At 38.5% G+C, this 22,088-nt stretch overlaps 1 protein-coding gene across 5 annotated transcripts in view; it reads right to left on the bottom strand.

Moving 5' to 3' along the window:
- Positions 1-393: 393 nt before the first annotated feature.
- upf2 (UPF2 regulator of nonsense mediated mRNA decay) overlaps positions 394-22,088 on the bottom strand; it is a 106,669-nt gene continuing 84,974 nt past the window's right edge. For 4 of the 5 annotated variants that reach the window (XM_048553797.2, XM_048553796.2, XM_048553798.2 and 1 more), the window contains 3 exons: positions 21,117-21,258; positions 13,873-13,993; positions 394-3,981 (listed from right to left, as the gene is read on the bottom strand). In XM_048553797.2, coding sequence (XP_048409754.1) covers positions 3,972-3,981; positions 13,873-13,993; positions 21,117-21,258 — 273 coding nt within the window. In that variant the 3' untranslated portion in view covers positions 394-3,971. The remainder of the gene's footprint in view (positions 3,982-13,872; positions 13,994-21,116; positions 21,259-22,088) is intronic. The other variant, XM_059654832.1, reaches the window with a different exon arrangement.

The following is a 22,088-nucleotide window of genomic DNA, read 5'->3' as shown; positions in this document are numbered from 1 at the left end:
TACCACCTTCAAAAGAAATCAAGGATGGCCAATAACTGCTGGCTGTTTCAGTAACACCCACATCCCTGTGAACGAATAAAAATGGCTTACTGGCTTATAAGCTTAAATTTTGCATCATATCACACCTGTAACCAAAATATTAAAGTCAAAAATAAAGGATAACTGCACAAAGTTCTCATTTTACAGATCACATACAACTGTCAAAAATGTAATCTGTCACACTAGCTCATATGAAACTACTACCTTGAATTCTTGGTGAAACAACAAAAAGATTCCATATGACCTGAATACTCCCACTTGATTAGCAATTACTGCCACGTTGTTCAATCAGATGTTGATCAAACGCACATTCATTGTAAGTAACAGCAAATAGATCATACTAGAACACAGTCAGGAAGTACTAATTCATTTGTTTAATGTTGCTAGCATTACATGCCTCCCATTCTTTTTATAAAGTGTTCCAGTAGAACAGGAATTATGTTGACCACACAATCAAACAGTTGAGATTCAATTTGGGCAACATTCAAGCCCCAAAATATGAATTTCACAACATTTCACAACAATGAATAGTTAACAAAGCAAACCATTAGCTTTTAAAGTTTAAAACACTGAAACTGTTAGCGATTTGTGATTCACAATAGAAGAAAGCAGAAAGGAACAATTCAACACTATACAATTAAAGAAATTGCATTTATACAGGATTTTTCATGAACTCAGTTCACCCTAAAACACTTCACATCAAGGAACATTTCGGAAAATGCAATTTGTTTTAATACAAGGAGCTACCATATACGAACATGTACAAAAATTTAGCCACCTTAGACTTGTTGCTCATTTTACAGCCAAACATAACCTTTATTGAAGAGCATGATGGAGAACATTTACTTTTCCCACCCCTCTCCTGGAAGTCCCGAGTCCTTTTAAGGAATGACGCCTATGGCAGTCCATCACCACATCCATTCGCAAGTCTTCTTATTTCAGCCTTGGGAGTGTCAATAAAGAGAATGGATCATGGCAATTGACACAGTGAAGCCATTTCCCGTACTTACCTGACATCCAAATATGCAGTTTACAGCAAACATCACTGGGTACTGGATTAATGAATGATGTAACCTTTGGGAAATTAATAATTTTCCCATTTCAAACACCTAGGATCAGCACTACATTCTTTCAAGGTCAGGTATAATACATTTGGGGATAGACTAAAATTTTCTTGTACTCTGGCTCATGACATATTCTGAACCCTAGCTTAAAAAGGAACATTTACTCTTGTATTCCTCTACGTTTCACATCCGCCTCCCCTTGATTGCCAGATTTAGGGCCAAAATTGAAGCCATTTTCTGCAATTCTTCTATCCTTATCAGGAACAAAGTTGAAACCCATTTCACAAAGAATTCTTAAACCAAGCAACCATTATATGCTGGGCTATTCACCATGCACTGTGTTGCTGGCACCTGCCATTCACATAACAAGGGCTCAAACCCATGCCATCAGCTGTCTAATTTCCATTCTCTGGGCAGAGGGTATGAAAGTTAATGGCGCCAAGTGATAGAATACTACAATTTTGTATGGCAGATTTGGTAATCAGACACCAAAGTTGAGAAGGTTAGCTGTAACCCTGGGTTTATTATTGACAGACTGGTCATCCTGGTTTATTATTGAAGCCTTGAAGGAATGGACCTACCTGGGAATCTTGGAATCTTTCTTCTCAACTTCAGGCAATCCTGCTACATCAGATTAGTTGGTCCCAGATGGAGGAGAAGGAAGCATGTCTCTACTCTCAGCAAACAGTGGATTTATAACAGTAAACTCCAGCAATACCCATGGACTTGTAAAGAACTCTAAACCTAGAGACTCTTCAAGTTCAGTTGACCTAAGTGAGAGATGATATCGCTCAGTTGATATAAGTGAGCGATGGTAACCAGAGGGATGCACATCAGTCAGGAAAGCTTCACCTGTCTGGATTTCTCTGTAGTTTGTTTTGGCACATCTTCAGCATAGTGAAGGGTTTCCGTATGAAGCAGACATGAAGCTGGCCAAGAACTGACAAAGGAGACTTTAATTCCAACAGGATGGGCTGGTTTCGGTTCCAAATTTGAGATACCACGTGCAGCCTCTCAAATAACTCATCAGGTAATTTTGGTTCCAACCCAAATGGTTTTGGGATATGTAACAATTGAAGTTCCCAAAACCTTTTGAAATTTAAATGAATAGACCATGGTGAAGCTCGTCATGTGGTGTACAGGGATAAACAATGATTTAATATTTTCATTCCCCACCCCCCAACATTATCTGCTCTTAAGCAGTAAATTGAAACTTAAGCAGTTAGTGCATTGAAGAGCTTGAATCTGCATTATATATACATTAACAAATGTAATATGGCTATTTTGGATGCGATTATGTTTATACATATAGTTTCAGAAATCTATCAAAGTCAGATAGCAATGAGAGAGGCCTTCAAGAGCTATAAGCCAGGATGATTTTCAAATAAACCTCACTGATGAAATGAACTTCTAATGCCTTACACACAGTCTCACAATTACTTTTAGTCCACCTCATTCTGTCTCATTTAAAATATACGTGTGCCTGTGTGCACAAGAACTCTGAGCAGAAACTTAATTAGGTCAACAACTTTCTTTTTTACTGCAAGACTGGCAACAGCCAAAGGTTTAGCAACTCATGAATTAGACCATGCAGTGTCTTAAAGCCAAACATATACTGCTACACTTAGCTTCCACTAAGTAGTATACAAGCAGATACTTCAAATAGAAGAAACAAACAATGGCGAGCTTTAAACTGAAATTACAGTGCTATTACAAATAAATTTGCTAAAGTGACATCTGTTTGATGCATATAGCCGTACCTTCATAAACACATTTAAAGAAAATAGGTTTGCTCACGACTGCACTTATACTGACAACCAGATGGCAATTTTGGTGCAGAAAAAGAATTCAAACCCACCCGAGTCTACGTTCACGTGTTCATCTGTGTCGCCAAAAGAGTGGAGAAAAAAAACAAAGGTTTTATAAGTTTACAAATATTTGTAAGAATTCCAAAAAACTGAATGTAAAAACAAAACTGAATTAGATTCTCCTTTGCTCTAACATCAGTTTCTACTGCCAACATGTTCTATTGGATGGCAATTGTAAGGCTTTATATCTGCAATTCTGGGACTGACTTATTTTATTATTAAAACTGAAACCTCTTCGAGGCAGTGACAGCAAAAAAAAAGACTTGTCTTAAGTAGTACCCAGAAGCAGGAACCAAATAAGATCTGGGAAGTTTAGCTCAATATCGTTGTCCCATTATCCAGGAGTACAGTCAAGTTTTCACTAAAAGTGCCAACCAAATTGTTTATGGGAAAAATATTTTCCTCATCTCCCAACCACCCTCCCTTCAGCACCATCCATCTGCCCTTCATGGTAGGATTACTGCCTTTTGGCCTTTTAACGATTCACACTTTCCATTCGACCAAAAAAAAACTGTCTTCCCTCTCTTCTGCCATTTCATATCAAATTTCAATATTTTTATATGAAGAATGTTTACACTCACAAAAAGTTACAAGTTCTGAAACCAGAAGATACTGATGAATGAAGTCAAAACGTCTTCGATTTGAGAAGTAATCCCCATCCTTAATTAAATGGATTTTTCTTTTGTTTTACTACTTACTGACACATAGGCCACCTCACAATTTCACTCTCATTCTAAAAGGTGCCAAAGATGTATAAGAATTAACACTTAGAAGTGTTCTTGTAGATGCATTATCAATTCTCTTGTTTTGTTTAGCCTGCCAGCCACTTTACGCTATTGTCGGAGGCTGCAATGTCTGCCCAAGGCCTGGCTCGTACCAGGCACGTGTTGATCTCTAGACAGCCATGGTGAGGTGTGTCCACTGCTCTCGATGGGAGGACTCAGATACCTTTGATATCAGAGATACAGAGGGCAAGTCAAAGTGCCACCTGTCACTAACATCAACGTCGCCTGTAAATAATAAAAAAGATCAATAAAGTACTGATTTGATAAAATTCAAAAATGTATTCCTTGAAATAATTACAAATTACTATTTTTAATATTCTCTTATACTTTCCTCCTCCCCACACCTCTTGTAAATAATAAAACCAGAGTTTCTTTGCTGTTGAGCTATTTTCTCAAAAGTGTATTACTTAATGCATAAGCCCAGAGGCCAAGCATCAGTGCGATGAGTTGCTTTTTGGGCCATCAGAATCTGAACTTGTACTGATCATGGAACCAAAATGCGCACTGCTAACTGATGTGCTCCACTGGTTGATATACCAGCAGGCTGTAAAGATCAGATCAATCAGCAAGGACAAAGGATAGAGTGCTTTCAGCTCTTAATTTTGAAGTAAGTTCAAGGTGCGCCACACTGATTGCCTTCCAGGGACGTTGCGTAGGGAGCACTGAAGAAAAGTGAGGAGGAAACAAAAAAAAAGTTAAGAGCTTGCAAAATGCTTACACTACTTTTATTTTTCTAAAGGTTATTCAATACATGCAAACATTACCCTACTTTTCTTTATTAAAAATATGATTCTGCATATGCTTCCAAATCAGGGTGCCCAGACTCCAGGAGATTCCAAAGTGAGTTTTCAGTTTGTTAGTCATCAGGCTGCTGTATTTGCTGACCTACTAGTATCCATTTCTGCTGTCATTTATTAAAGCGTAATTATGCTGCCACAATAATTCCACTTCCTTTAAACACCAGTAGCCTTCCAGAAGTTAGGACAGATGGTTGTTGGGAATGCGTCAACATTAGCATTTGAACACTTTTGGGTTACACTTTCAAAAGGTGCAGCTACCCTCTGGCACAGCAAGCAACACTCACAGGGGAGCCTCAAAAGGAAGCACTGGCAAATCATTTGATCACACAGCAAAGCTTGATCCTTTCCTCCCCACCTGATACTCATGTGTTTTCGACAGGAAGCTCTGGACACTGAGAAATGGGAACCCTGGATGCTTTACTCCCTCAGTGTGCCCAGTTCAGCTGTGGGCTGCAGCTCCGCTCCTGATGATGAATATAAAATTGAGGAACAAGCTGTTTTGTTTAAAATCCTTGCAGAGAGATCAAGGAAGAGAGCTGCACATTTTTCAGTAGCTCTCTGATCCAACAGGTGAGGTATACATAAAGAAAAATTGGTATGATGAGCAGGTGCTTTTAAACGTATAGTGGACATTCAGTTCCCATTATCTGGGAACCAAATAGTGTGCATAAAAATATGCATATCGTTGGCAGACTGAATGGATGGATTCAGGGCTAGAATAAGAGCCAACCAAATTCCTAAATTTCCTACGAAACCCTTAAATGAAACATACATCAAGCTGATCTTTAAATAAATCAACAAAATTTTACCCTACAACCCCTATTATCAGGTTAACTACACAGAGCATAAAACTTCTCACTAGAAGTTCTTGCAGCTTTCTCATTTCTTTTACACCATTGACATAAGTAACAAAGTCCCATTCTGTAAACCTTCTACATGATTATCAATGGGACTTGTTCCGTAAGGTTCCAAAGTTACCTACTACTATAAAGTTTTCTCACCAAAGTACGACGCCTGTACTGTCACTAATTTGCACCAGCTACTGCTAACCATGTAGTAACATAAGTAGACAGGGAATCGCATAGCCTGCCTATGTGTTCATAATAATTTTAGTTCATCCGTTTTGCCAGAAGAAAAGGATTGGCCTTCACAAGCGAGGGAAAGTAAACATTTGAAGTTTATGATTTACAGAAGTATGAGGTATCAAGTATAGCAATTATGAGTACACTTGTACAAACTCATCAATTATAGCCACAAAAAATGCTCATAATATGAAGCACAAACACTCTCACTAGGCAGTGTCAACGGAGAGATGAGCAAACATTTTAGCTGTGAAACATACCATATTGGATATATTAACTTATGCATTTTCTCCACAGACGTTTTCTGTCAGTTATAGTGACTGTGTACCCAAAGGGAATTTTTTTTTGCATCACATTCTGTTTAGATTCAACTAAGTTCTCGAAGTCAAATTATATTTGAATCAAGATCCAGTGCTATCTAGCAATGGAAAGATTGGCTGCAAGGTCCTGGAAGCAGATATCCATCGTCAATAAGCAAAACAGAATTAATCAATAATTACTTTCGCTCCTAGAACTGAAGGTAAAAAGCCAACATTTACAACTGCCAGTTATTCAACAGCATTCAAATAAAATCATTGTGAAGCTTTAATAGTTTTTATCTTTTGTACTCCAAATAATATTGTATTATTCAAGAAATTATGTTCATTAGTAAGTTCAAAGATTTCGCATGTTACTGGAAGCTATACTCAATCAAGAAGTTAGAAGAAACCATTTTAACATGCAAGACAATTAAAGTCAAATTCTGTCAGTGACTGTTCTTAGCATCCAGGGGCTTTAATCAATCTTAGTAACTAACTCAAACTCCTAATAGTATTTGAAATAAAAGACTGAGAAACAGTAATAACATTGCTAAAAGTACTTCCTTCATTTCAGCTTGGAAGTGATTTTAGCAATATTATTATTGACTAGCTTTTATTAATGACCTTTGTACATAGATACCTTCCAGGCATCCATAAGAACAGAAGATAACAAAGTGTGGAGCTGGATGAACACAGCAGGCCAAGCAGCATCTCAGGAGCACAAAAGCTGACGTTTCGGGCCTACACCCTTCTCAACACTTTGTTATCTTGGATTCTCCAGCATCTGCAGTTCCCATTATCTCTGATCCATAAGAATAGGTTTTTTATTATATATTCACAGATGGGAAACTATTACAGTTTTTACAGTCAAGTAATGGATCTAACTGAAAAGCTAGTGTCATTTCTGCTTAATAGACAGTGCTTTCTATTTCCCCAAGCAGTTGCCATTTTCTTTGGTTTTGTACAAACACATCATGTTCCAGAAATGTCCTACATATGGAGTTGCTCCTATCATCACCATTTCTATCCATAAAGCCTTCAAGTATAGATATTTATTGGGCTTTGCACCACACTGCTATACAATGGCTATTGTATTTTTTAAACAAATATTAAATTAGAACCTAAAGGGCATTCTATGAACCTGGCGATTGATTATTGTTTTAGTAAGCTTGCTTTGCAACTAAGCCTGAATATAACATATAAAACCTAGTTGCAGAGATAGTAGGAACTGCTGATGCTGGAGAATCTCAGACAACAAGGTGTAGAGCTCGATAATCTGCTAATGTGGTATACTGTATCTGCTGTTCCAGATGTGGCCTTCTCTACACTGGGGGAAACCAAACGATGCCACCTGCAGATTGTAGGAACATTCTGCTTGGGAACCCTGCAGCCCATTGGTATCAATGTAAACTTCACAGGCTTCAAAATCTCCCCTCCTCTGACCGCATCCTAAAACCAGCCCAGCTCGTATCTGCCTCACTAACCTATCCTCCCACCTATCCACTCCTCCCACCTCAAGCCCCACCTCCATCCTTGACCTGTCCCTCCTCCCTGGACTGAGCTATCCCCTCCCTACACTCACCTTTACTCGCTCCAATCCCACCTCCTTAACCTGTCTGTCTCCTCTGCACCTATCTTCTCATTTATTCATCTTCTATCCACTGCCCAGTTTCTTCCCATTTATTTCAGAATCCCCTTCCTCTCACCCATTTCTGAAGAAGAGTCTAGACACAAAATGTCAGCTTTCCTGCTCCGCTGATGCTGCTCAGCCTGCTGTGTTCATCCAGTTCTACACCTTGTTGTCTCAGATATAAAACTTAACTAGCAGCTTATGTAGTAAAATTTATCTGATGCCCAATACTGTTGACATCATTTTATCATCAATTAATTGGAGCTTCTAGCTGCCCAAACTAAAAGAGTCAGCTGTTCAACTGCGGGGCGGTGGGGGTATTTTAATCAAAGAAACTCAATTAATTTATGAAAACAAGAGAACCTGAAATATAAAGCTATGCAAATAGCTGACTTCAGGAAACAACACCCGCAACTGATATTTAAAAAGAAAAATCACAACCAGTGTCAAAATGAAAAGTTACTCATGGTCAAAGTACACAGCTACAGTCCACAAAAATATTTCTTTTTGAGGGATAGGAAGAAAATAGCATAAATTAAATCAAGAGTTCAATACATAACGACGGAATCTTTCTTTACGTTGTCATTACGTATTAAAATTAGTTGTAAGATCGCTGTTTCAAAAAAAAATCAAATGCACAGATAACATGCTCCTTGGTATTGTTGGTATCACTTACAGGATATAACTAAGGACCACAGTCTCTGCAAAAATTTAATATCATATATTTACCAGATTCCCATTTTATCAAAGATTGGATACATCTTATCAGAAAAATAAATGGCTTGTAAATCAGTCTAATCAATTTAAGAAAACTGTACTGTCCTGTCGCATTCATCAGGCAAGTTTTAAAAAATGGACATACAACATGCTCTCTTCTGAAGGTTTTGCACATTAAAGCCATCATGATGTTACACATATTCAAGAACAAGAAATATCGGGATAAATGATGCATTATTTTGAGAAAGTGACTAATGCTTCATTTCAGCAATTGACAAACTCATCCTGAATTTCTTACTCTTTCATGGCATATGAGTATCTCTGGCAATGCCAGCACCCCTCCCTGACCCTAAATGTCCTTGAACTAAGTAGTTTGCTGGCCTATTTCAGAGGGCAGTAAAGAGTCAACCACATTACTGTGGGTCTGAAACTATTTACCAGGCCAGATTGGGTGAGCACGGCAGATTTCTTCCCCTGAAGGACCTTATAGTGAATTTTTAATGACAAAGGTAAGTTTCAGGGCCAGCATTTTTGGGACAAGCCTTTAACTCCAGATTTTTGAGTTGAATTTAAATTTTAGCAGCTGATAAATGGGATTTGATCCCATGTCCACAGACTATTAGCCTGGACCTGTGGGTTATTACCATTACAACACCATATCCCCAGAAATAAGGATCTTGGAAACTATCTGGGTTTAAAACAGATATACAATAAAATAGATACCAAACCACTTTAGTGCAACAACTTTTTTCCACAGTACGAAACCAGATTTGAACTTGACCAGCAAGCATGTGCAAAGATCAGTTCAATAAATTCAGACATGTTGCCTGCAGGCTTCCACGTGCTGAATTAATCATTTAAAATTTCCTAAATTACGCAGCTTGATATGATTTTCAACAGGAATTGGAAAACTTTTCAGATGTTTTAACCACATTATGAAACACATACAGCTCACAAATAATTCAATATAAAATAAAAGATTAAATGAAAAAAGCTACTTAATTTTGTGGTGGGCAGTTGAAAGAGGTGAAAACGAACCAAAAACACAAATGTGGTCACAAGGTTTTTCAATGTAAACAGTATTTTGGCAATGTTCAATTTTGCTAGAAATCAATAATATTTGGACAGAAATTTATTAAATTGAACCAGTTTTGAACTTGATGAAATGGAATAGACTTCAAATAGTCAGATGATATCATTGCAAGGCAGAACTTCACAGTGAAATAAAAATTCAAAAGACAACAACAGGTACATGAGAAAAAAAACCTTACATCACTACAACACATACCAATAAAAAAGACAAAGATAATTCCCTTCATGAAAATATTTTGTAGCTACTGTATGTTAGTACAGAGGCTGCACTAAACACAACAGGATTGAATTGTGTACATTTCGCAGCAAGAATCAAACAAAAATTAAAACATTAATTAATCCACAAACCTCGAAAGTGAGCATTTTGAACAGAAGAACTTTCTGTCCATTACTGATGTTTTGAAGACACTTGCTGCAATTTCTGCTGCAGGATTTTCATCCACGAGATTAAACTGGATTGATTCTTCTACTAATCCAGCCATAATTAACCTGATACTGTAAATGTATACTTGTCAAACTATGTAAACTTCAGTATTTTTAAAGACGCAAAGCCCCTGAAAACCATTTCTGACTAAACGAAAAATGTTAATTCAGTTGCTTTAGTTTTTAATTTTAGAAACTATAACCCATACTGACTACATTTGCAAATGGTCTAATTCGCTAAAATACCACGTCAGGAAAAAAACAGCAAACACCTCTGCTGGTTGACGCTCAATATAACAACTCAAGGTGCCCTCCTCCTACTCATCATATTTCCTCAAATCAAGAGAAGTACAAAACTGTGAGCAAGTCCAAATCAGTGCTTTGTTCCATCATCAAAAGAATTTAAAAAAGCAGAGAAACAGAGGAAATTTACTCAAGTTTATTTTGGACATGCACATCCTGACTGAAACTGCATTCAATGTTTCTATTTGAAAATTCATTTCAAACCACAAATCAAGTTCTGGATAATGCAAAGATAATCCCAATACTACAAGATCATCTCCAGTACTAATTCTAGAACAACAGAAAAGTATTGTGCATTGATTGTGTTGCTTTCCTTCCACTAATAAGTCCAAGTCTGCCCATTTTGCTACTGATCCACTTGCAGAACAAAGTTTTGTTATTCAACCTCATAAAAATATTTTAGTTTTAGCACATGTACCAGATGTCCCATAACCACGGCTTTCAATTTTCAAGCAAACTTCACAAGCATAACCTTGTAGCTCTGTTCACAACTGTAATCAACCTTGTTACAATGCAATACCCATGCTATAAGCCTTGCATAAATTCAACATTACTACTTGGTTTTATTTACGTTATTTGTTTGTTTATGTTCATTTCTACCTGACATCAACCTTTAAAAGCTCTATTGAGTGAGTACCCTACCGTATTTTTGTTGTTTTATTCATGCATATTGACAGTATGTTCCGTTACTATGCTTCTTCGTAACACTAAATATTTCTGCTATCCCACTGAGAGAACCATAGAATCCCTACGGTGCAGATAAAGACTGTTCTACAAAGATTCTCCAAGAAGCAGAGCCAACCCTATCCCCAATACACTGTATTTCCTATGGCCAATCCACCTAACCTTCACATCTTTGGATGGAGGAGGAAACCCATGCAGACACAGGGAGAACGTGCAAACTCCACACAAGGCTGGAATCGACCCCAGGTCCCTGGTGCTGTGAGGCAGCAGTGCTAACCACCATGCTACAATATGTTGTTTATTTTGCCATATTTCCCAATTTGATATTTAATAATTTAGTACTTCAGTAATGTCATTCGGGGCATTTAAGATCATGCAACTGTTATATGTGGAAATGCTCCGGGTATATCTGTGTCATTCCATTTCCTACGTCTTATCAATGTGGAAATATTCATTGATCTTTACTCTTTGCTTCCTGTTCCCCAATAATTATTATTTCAATTATATTTCCTTTAGTATGCAATTAATTTATAGCAAGTTTCTCGGATGATACCTTACTATGCCCTTTGAAAATTCTTATGTTACATTTATCTAAATGACTTTGATGTCCTCAAATTAATCAAATATAACATGTCTTTCACAAACTAATGAATATTTTTGATTATGTCATGACTTTCTAGCTATTCATGAATTTCATCCTTTTCTCCATATTCTAGAAACTCATCTATAACAAAACCAAAAATCATTAGCACATACATTTTATATTGTTTCCATATCTGGATTTTAAAAATGAACACCAGTGTAAAGTTTGTTGTTGTTCAATTCAGTGTAGCACAACTCTCATGCCATCACTTAGCAATTAATTTTCCATTACATTTCCGATTGAGGTAGTGAACTTGAAGGGATAATGCAACACAACTTGAAACAATTACAGTAAGAAAAATGCGAAGTCATCTTTATTTTTAAAAATACATATTCAACTAATACTTAGAATTACTTTAACACAGTGAATCGAATACTATCGTGTACCATTATTTCCACAATTTTTGCCAGAAATTATGCTCGGTCTATCCCACTATTTTTACCAGTTTGAGTCTGTTTGTTCTCATAAGGAACAATACAAACTCTTCACTAGAATGATCATCTTTTAAAGTACACCACACACAATTCAGTTGGATACTATTTCCTTGATACAGACAGAAACCACGCCAGTCACCAAATCAGAAACCCTTTCACCCAACCAACATTTTAAAGGTCTTTGTAGCCTCTGTTATGCCACACTCTTGCCCGAAAGTATTGGGCAAGTAACTTGCGAAATAATCTCTGGAATGACTACTGGGTAATTTACTGCCTAAAATGAGGAAAAGTGGCATGGAACTCACATTCTCTCTTACTTCTGCGTTCCCTGATTACACTGTACATCTGTGTGCAAAAATACAGCATAAATCTACACTCCGAACTGAGCTGCATAAAGCTTGACTAAATCAATGCAGAGTAGCATCAAATAATTGTCCCCCATCTTTTGAAATCCTACTTTCCCTCTTCCTTGGCTCATTTCTTCCCTCATGCTGAAATATAGTTTACCAGCATTTAATGGCTTTCAGCCTTGCCAAAATGATTTGCTCTAAATAGATACTGCACGTAAAAAATAAATCCTGTGACCTCTTGAACCTGCTTCTTCCTATTCACATGATGATCATTCCTGAAAACTGACACCTCATGTGAGGTAGGTATGCTCAAGTTGCCACATTATAACTTTGCAAGAGCTACCGCTCGAGTCTGAAGAGAGTCAGTAAAGTTCATCCAAAATCTATTAAATCTCCAAAAAGTATCCTCTTTTCAAACCAGGACAATGTCAACATTTGATTATTTTTTACAATTACAGACAAGGATAGTAAAGTACCCAATGTCGGCTCTAATCATTTCCTCCCAGGCTTGTATGAAGTTTGGCATTCAGACACAAGCTCTTTTTGCACAGCTTAAGTGTAAAGTGGCAGCAAAATGAACATGAGTACACGACCATCCCTGCACCCCATGACAGATCAAGAATGATTGAAAATATTTCAAACCGAAAATAGAAGGAACCCTGGAGCAGATGATACAAACATAATCATTAAATATAGTTATATCCTACTTAAACAAGGGCATTAAAAAGGGTTCTCACAAAAATGGACATGACTTAAAGTGCCAAGTTACTTGTCTTCTGATAACTGAATTTGCATTCAAACAATAAAGATCTTCCTACTTCATAACATACATTCCATTGCCTCTGCAGAACAGTTTAAAATAAAGGCAAATAAACCATAATTAACAAGAAGCATTTTTGTTAAAACGTGCCATGAACTCCTGGGTAATGGAATAAGGTTTAAAGAGCTCTTAATATAAATGTTCCATGGAGAGATCCATTACTACAACTTCACAAAACCGGTTCTACATTGCATTTTACCCATAACAGAACCAAAGAAATTTTTTAAAATGTTTGCCTACGGAGAGAAGGAAAATTGGAGGGAAATTTAAACTAGTTTTGTAGACCTCAGAACGATGACCTGAAGTGAAATGTTATCAAGGCCTTTAGACTTAGTCTACATGTTGTGTTCAGTGAATCAAATTTGATAATTTAATATTCTTTTACAGAACCTCCTTAATATATATTTTCTTAAAAAACAATCATTTCATCCCAAGAACCAAGGGTCTCTGCATGCCAGGTTGAAAATATGCTGAGTAACCTGTTGAGGAGCATGCTCATTTTTAATACAGTAATATCCAACAATAACTTTTTTTGCATTTTTGCAATGTCTTTAGCACATTAAATTGTCCCAAAGCCCTTCAAAGAAGTGTAATCAGGCAAAAATTGATGTTCAAAGGAGATATTTGGAAGCTTGAGTAAAAGCTTGGTCAGAGAGTTGGGTTTTTAGGATCTTAAAAGGAAGAGAGGGAGGCGGAGAGGTCTAATAACAAATTTCCAGAGCGTAGTGCCTAGACAGCTGAAGGCATGGCAGCCAACGATGGGGTGAAGGGAGTGGGAGATGCACAAGAGACCAGAGTGGGAGGAACGCAGAGTTCTTGGAGGGTTGTAACACCCTTACCTCCCCCCTGTCTTGAAGATGAGATCAGCATTTGGTGCTCCTTTAGGGTGCTGATACCGTGGTCGCCGCTCACGATTGGTATTTGCTGGAGCTGGACGCTGTGCCAGGGACTGTAACATCTCTGCAATAATAATTTAAAATTATCAGTAGAAACATTGCAAACTTAAAGTTTCACCCTCATTTTCTGGTGCTTCACTATCAAAATCTTTATTTAGCTACAAATAAGAGACAACAGAAGTGAAGGCAGTAAAAAACCAAAATGCTCAGTATGTAGAGTTGGCAAATAAAGGTCCTTCTTGCTTTAACCTTTTTACTGACCATAGGATTCCTTTAATTATGATTTTCATCATGTGGTCAAGCAAATTACTGTTGCTGAATCAGAAAGGATTAAATTGAAAATGATTTTGTTTTACCTCTCCCCTCCAGAAGCAATGGGTTCACACTCTTGTCTATTTAAACCCCAGCAAAAGAAACAAAGCAGCCTAAGCTAATAAAGTGTGAAGCTGGATGAACACAGCAGGCCAAGCAGCATCTCAGGAGCACAAAAGTTGACGTTTCGATCTTAGACCTCTCTCTGATGAAGGGTCTAGGCCCGAAACGCCAGCTTTTGTGCTCCTGTGATGCTGCTTGGCCTGCTGTGTTCATCCAGCTTCACACTTTATTATCTGGGATTCTCCAGCATCTGCAGTTCCCATTATTTCTAAAGCAGCCTAAGCTATTTGATCAGTTCAGCAATTCAGTTAGCAATATGTAGTGTCATGTCAATCCTAACTGTGATCAGTGGCTCAATATTACTGTTTTGCAGAGAAAGTTGAAACCAATGCAAAAACTAGATGGCAAATGGCTCCTGTACTAAAATCACATTTTTCTAATAATTTTTTCAATCTCAACATAAAGAAACGAAAAAAGGCTGTGGTTTGGAACAGCAGTGGTGTCAATCCTGTGGGCTACCTGAACACTTTTCCCAGTCAATCTTCCAGGCATAAAGAGGGTTGAATCGAATCAATGCAAGTATGAAGTACAAAGTTGAAACAAAGCTGTCTTTAAGCTTAAATTAACCAATGGGCTGAATAAATTATTGAGAGTGATATAACTTTGAACTTTAAGCTTATGCTCAGTAGGGGCTGAGAAATTCCTGTTTTTCTTTAAAAAAGGAGTCTACAAAGTTAAACAAGTAGCACTCTTTCTGTGGTCTGTCAAAACAGAAGATACTACAATCAATGATAAAAAATTTCTGGTTTGCATGACTTCTGACTACTCTATCCAAAATTTTTGAGAAAAGTTTTAAGAGTTTGGACGCAGTCAGCCTCTGCAAAATGCATCTTGGGAGACTAAGCATATTGTTACTTCATTTACACATAAATTGGTCAATTGCAAGTCACACAGGGCACTTGAGAATATAATGCCATTTCTATACAAAAAAGATCTACAGATGTGAATTGCCCGACAACACTCACCATCCAAGTAGGCAAGAGGAATACGGATAGTGAGCAGGGAGGGAAGATATCTGTACAGTGAAACAGCATTACAAGTTATTGCTTTGAGGAGCTGGAAAATGCCTTCTAAGTTTCACGTGGAAAGGTGTTCTGCAGTGCACCCAACAGTTAAGATACAGAATATTGTAGATTGAGGCAAAGAAACTAAGGATGTGGCATGAAATAAAGACCTACCATTGTAGAGAGGGGAAAAAGTTGTCTAAGTTGTAAAAGTTGTCTAACTCTTGTCTAAGCTGGTTCTTCAGGGCAACACATTTCTCAGTATTGTTTTTGCATTCATTTCTCTACACCGCTAGTGGCCTAATGATACTTGGTAGAACAAATAAGGAAGAATAAATCACACTTTTAAGATGGAAGCTGAAACAAAATGAGCCAGGAGTGATCTGAAATCTTGGAAGAAACTGTCTATCTAATTAATTGTTAAATTACTTTAAATATTGTACAAAGTCATTTAATAAAATTAATTGTTATCTCAAAGCCAAGACTGGTTACATGCTATGTTCAAAGTGTCCATTAAAGCCTTGGACTGAACCACTGAGGTATTGTTTCCTCTTAAGCTTAGCAATGTTTCATATATCCGTTGCCAAAAATAGTTAAAATAATGTGAGATCTTACTTATTTATAAGACATTTGCCTCCAAGTCCAATACGGAAGAATTTTAATAACACAAGTGAACATCAAAACATAAAAGCAGAAACATGCCAGCTCCAACTGAAACATCCTGTGCGCTATCAGTCACAACTTCTAAATTCCTGAAACCGAGTGCTTGATTTTTAAAAGATTACTTTGCTGATCTTATCTGAATCTATCATTTAAATGCTCTTACATTTAATTATTTATTCCTCTTCTTCTGTTTTCTCTCTCAGTTCCTCTTCTTCAGGTGTTCATTTTATCCAGCGTGTCAAGTCCACACCAACCCAGAGCTTCCCACTCAGACCCACTTCCCTATTGACTCACCTAATCTACACACCCCTGAACACTATGGGCAATTCACCTAGCCTGCACATCTTTGGACTGAGAGGGGAAACCAGAACACCCAGAGGAAACCCATGCAGACACGGGGAGAACGTGCAAACTCCACACAGACAGTCGCCTGAGGGTGGAATTGAACCCAGGTCCCTGGCGCTGTGAGGCTGCAGTGCTAACCACTCAGCCACTGTGCTGTCCAGTTTCATTTTTTTCCACAAGTGGAAGTATCCTGCCTAAGCCCCTTGAAGTGAAAGATATCAGCTTTTGACACCTTTCCCAAGTGACTTTTTTTGTGCAAGCAGTGTAACGATTTAAGCCATATGTGAGTGTGAGATTACTCTATCAACTCTGAATTGACAGATTCAACAGCATTGAATAAACCCTGCTTCAATCAGAATGAGTTTTACCCATGCAATCTGTTGTAACACTGGAAATGGCATGAATAATGTAAATTGCAATGAAGAGCAAATAAACCCACATTGGTGTACATTAGGAATATGCAATACATCAGCTGTGGCACTGCTCATTATGCAATCAGATCCCACCAATCCCGCCCCCCAAAACCAGCACTCCCCACATTGCCTCCCCAAATTAAAACAAACTTATCACTTTTGGACATCAAGCAGTTTTTCCACCACCAACTCTCCTCTCCACCTATCTTCTCCTCTATCCATCTTCAATCTGCCTCCCCCTCTCTCCCTATTTATTTCAGAACCCTCTCCCCATCCCCCTCTCTGGTGAAAGGTCTAGGCCCGAAACGTCAGCTTTTGTGCTCCTGAGATGCTGCTTGCCCTGCTGTGTTCATCCAGCTTCACACTTTGTTATCTCGGATTCTCCAGCATCTGCAGTTCCCATTATCTCTTACGATCTTGCTATGATATACATGAATGTCCTAAACCTTGACACACAGGGAACAATTTCAAAATTTGCCGATGTGAAGAAACTTGGCAATGTTGTGATCCAAGAGGAGCTTAGTGTAGAACTTGAAAAGGACACAATTTTGGTCAGATCAATGGTGGACAGCAGTACTTAAAACAGAAAAATGCGAATAACTCATTTTGGTAGAAGGAAAATGGAGAGACATACAGTATAAAATGTATGGTACAATTCTAGAGGAGATGCATGACAATAGGAATCCAGATGTTAATGTGCAGAAGACACTGAAGACAGAAGGACAGGTTGAGAATGCAATCATTATACTATACACTATCCTAGACATTAGTAATCCGGGTGTAAAACACAAAAGGTGGTGAGATTGTTGACTTACTCACCGAGCTGGCTTCTGTTTGTTTAGATATTTGGCCACCATGCTAGGTATCATCATCAGTGAGGCCTCCGATGAAGTGATGTTGCTCTACTGTTTGGAAATTATACTGTCTGGTCTGTTATGTGAGTACTGTCATTTCTGGTTTTGTTCTGCACGAGTTTGTATTTGGGTCCAATTCTACGTGTTTGTTGTTTGCATTATGAGTTGAGACCCATGCCTTGGGGAATTCCTGAGCATGGGTTACTATCCTCCTCTTGTTGTTATACACAGTACGCCTTAATAAATTGGCCACACTGCCCTACATCAGTAATGTATCAGAACTGACAAAGAGACTCCTAAGGCCACTAGGAATCATGGCGGCACAAGTCCACAGCCACTGTACGACAAACACTGAAGGATTGAAGGCCCTATCCTCACAACACGCAGAACCAACGTGGTTTACAAAATACCATGCAATGACTGCCAGAAACATTACATTGGACAGACAGGAAGGAAACTAGCCATCAGAATACAAACATCAGCTAGCAGCAAAACGACATAACGAACTTTCCTTAATACTGATACACTCAGACAATGAGGACCATCAGGTTAACTGGGACAACGTTAACTACAGTAGCCCAAGCCAAACATATACATGCACAGGGATTCTTCAAGGCATGGTTCTCAACACATAATGCAATCAACAGATAGAACTAGACCCCATACAGGAAAAACTGGAAATGACACTAATCACTATAGCAGACCAGACAGTATAAATTCCAAACGGAGTAAAACAACATCGCTTCATCGGAGATCTCACTGATGATGTCAGCTAGCACGGTGTCAAAACGTCAGAACAGAAACAAGCCAGCTTGGCGAGCAAGTCAACATCATCATCCACCACCCGAGCTACAAATCTTTTCTAAAACTTTAAACACAAAGGTGGTTTTAAGACACCAGCTCGGCTTCAGTTGTAGAACTGTTCACAGTTTTGGGCACTACACTTTGTGGGAGGAGAGCAGAAAATTATTTCAGGGATAAGGATTTTAGTTATGAGGATAGATTTGAGCAGTTGGATATATCTTCCATGGAGGAGAGAAAGCTGAGAGACAACGTTATGGAGGTAATCAAAATCAGAAGGGGTCTGGGCATAGCAGACAAGAAACTGCTACCCGAGCTTTAAAGTAGCAAAACATGGAAAATCTCCTTCCACTGAGTGGTCAAAGTCGAGAATGCACAGCTGGGAAGTGTTGTGGAGGCAAGTTCAATCAAGGCATTCAGAAGTGAATTATCTAAAAAAGACAGATGCAAAGGGTTGCAGGAGGAGGCACAAGAATGGTTCAAGATGCATTCCTCATTTGAACACTCAATGAAGACTTGATGCATGATGGGATGAATATGCATCCCTCATCCACTTCAAACAGTTCATTTGTGTTCCCAGAGCTTCCTGACTGTAACAATTCTGAGATTCAAATCAGGATTGAAGGGGCTACCAATGATCAGAAAATTAATAAGATAACTGTGAATATAAAAGCAAGTCAGACTGGAAAATCTGCAGAGAGTAGCTCATCTCCTGACTCCCAAAAGCCTGTTCACCATCTAGAAGACAGAAGTCATGAGTTGATTGAATTCTCTCCCCTTGCCTGGGCAAGTATGGCTCCAAAAGCACTCAAGTAACTCCAGACCATCCAAGGGCCCTGACTGGCACACATTCACCAAATTACATAAGCATTTTCTCCACCATCAGCACACAGTGGACAGGGCATACTACCTACATGATGCACTGTAGCAACTCACTAAGGCTCCAAAAATGAGCCAAATCAGTGATCTCTCCCACATACAAGGACAAGGTCAGCAGATGCACAGAGTTAGAATGAATACAGGTTCCATCCCTTACACCCACACGTTTGGAACTACATCTGTGTTCTATTATGATCAATGAATACAAATGGTGGAATCCCCTCTACAACACCACCTAGGATACTCAGACTGCAGGAATTCAAGGTGGCAGCTAGACTTCATCTTCTCAAGGACAACCATGGTCGCAGAATAAATATCAGCCTTTTTAGCAATGCTGATGCTCCAGGAATTAATGGAAATAAAATCCAAGTTAATTTATTTGGACATATATAATTCATTTTACAGATGAAGATCTGTACAAAAATGGAAGAGTTAACATTTTGCCTAAATGTTTAAATCTACTGCAGCTTCAAATATTACATCTATTTTCAGGTTATAACATTATTTATATATATATTTAATGCTATGATTACATTCTGATGGTAAGCTGAAGTGAATAAAAATTTAGGTATTGATCATACTAACCATGTTCAGAACACAAGAAAAAAATGCCAAAATTGTATTTAAATTTTGACAAATTATAGAGGATCTGAAACACACTTGTTCCCTAAATAAGTCTTACACCAAAACTGGTGCCAAACTTCTCAAGGTTTAGTGCACTACTCTAACCACACAAACATGTTTCAAGAGGAAATACAAGGAAAGAACATCTGTGCAAAAATTTATTCATTCTGAATGGGGATTTTACAGATTTCAGGTAAAACATGAAGAATTGGATGAGTATATGAATAGGAAAGGTTTGGTGGGATAGGGGACAGGAGCAGGCAAGGTGGGACTGTCTTAGTTTGGGATTATGTTTGACATAAATTGGTTGGACTGAAGGGTCTGTCTGCATGCTGTATGACTCTACGGAGCAAGATCTTCCATTTTGCCACACCTTTCCAATGGTGCTAGCTGTAGAAAATGTCCCTGTGCATCTGACGTCCATATCAAACATTTCATTGTGTTCCCAGAACCTCATGACGTAGGAAACCACAGCACAGTTTGAAAAATCTGCATTCCAAGCCTGTGCTGCAATCACACAAGACACCTGCCAAATCTTAACTTGTAGGCAATATTTTAAATTATATTCTTCTCCCAGATTCTTAACAGTTTATCCTGCCTACACTGATAGACTCCAACTGCAGTTCCAAACAATTAAAGCTTACATTTGGGACCTGCACAGTAATTGATGAGTACACATCATCAGTCTTCCAGTGAAGTGTTGCAGTCTTTCAGCTATGCTGAACTTTTTCTACAGAAGTTCATTGTACCTCAGAACTAGGCTTTATATACAAAACTGTGTGCATAACTATGTAACACAAAGGTTATAATTCGGTAAATTCTAGCCATATTCCTACTCCCCAGACAATCATCACTAACATAAAGCAAGACTGGGAAACACGTAAACCAATTGGTCAACATGTTTGCCAGTTTCTTACTCGTGGGGCTAAAACAGCCCTGATTACATTCACTTGAACACCCAGAGTTGTGAATGTAACAAATTAGAAATAGATTAGCACAGTCCCAATTCTCAGCTCAGCTGACAGTGTAGCATAGACATAACGGATGCACCAATATACGTACGGATGTAGAAACCAAAAAAGATCATTTTTAGTTGCAGAATGACTGCTCAGGTTACTTTCTACTATAAGTATAAACACACTGCAAGCTCTTTTATCCCCCTTTCTTACCCTGGTAGTCTTCCTGTTCTTGCCGTTCATTAATGTCAAGTGTCAGTTTCTTCATACGCATTCTTTCTTCCTGTTCTGCCTGTTGCTGATTCCAGTGATTTGCAGCAAGCTGCGAATTCATTGGTACGTTCAGTATTTTAAACTGGATAAAAAGAATTTAAACAGTCAGAAATGGATTTTTGAACAGATGGTTAATGACCTAGCAAAGCCTAGCAATCGTTTACTGCAGAATTGCAACCTGTGTTCCGAAACTGTAAAGTGAATCAGTTTATTGGCACGTGATTTTTTTTTCATCTCCAACACATCTGCTACAAAAATAATACAACTTAGGTTAAAAATCAACATGAACCAATTTTAATTACTCTTTGATAACATGGTGTGAACCTGGATGAACACAGTAGGCCAAGCATCATCAGAGGAGCAGGAAAGCTGACATTTCAGGTCGCGAGCCTTCTTCAGAAATGGGGTAGGGGAAGGGGATTCTCAAATAAATAGTGAGACCTTATGGAGAGGTAGATAGAAGATGGATAAAGGAGAAGACAGGGCGAGAGGAGACAGACAGGTCACAGAGGCGAGCTTAGAGCCAGTGAAGGTGAATGTAGGTGGGGAGTTAGGGAGGGGATAGGTTGGTCCAGGGAGGACAGACAGGTCAAGGAGGCGGGATGAGGTTAGTGGGTAGGAGATGGGGGTGGGGCTTGAGGTGGCAGAAATGGTTAGGGAGGCAGGGACAAGCCAAGCTGGTTTTGGAATGTGGTCGAGGGAGGGAGGGGAGATTTTGAAGCTTGTGAAGTCCACATTGATACCATTAGGCCGCAGGGTTCCCAAGCAAAATAGGAGAGGCTGTTCCTGCATCTTTCGGGTGGCGTCATCTTGGCAATGCAGGAGGCCCAGGATGGGCATGTCATCCGGTGATGGTGGTGGGGGAGAACAGGTGAAATGGTTCATGACTGGGAAGTGCAGTTGTTTGTTGCC

This window comes from Stegostoma tigrinum, chromosome 25 (genome assembly GCF_030684315.1).
Source record: "Stegostoma tigrinum isolate sSteTig4 chromosome 25, sSteTig4.hap1, whole genome shotgun sequence".
NCBI lineage: Eukaryota > Metazoa > Chordata > Chondrichthyes > Orectolobiformes > Stegostomatidae > Stegostoma > Stegostoma tigrinum.
Note: the sequence above shows the minus strand (reverse complement) of the source record. Positions and strands in the feature narration are given on the sequence as shown.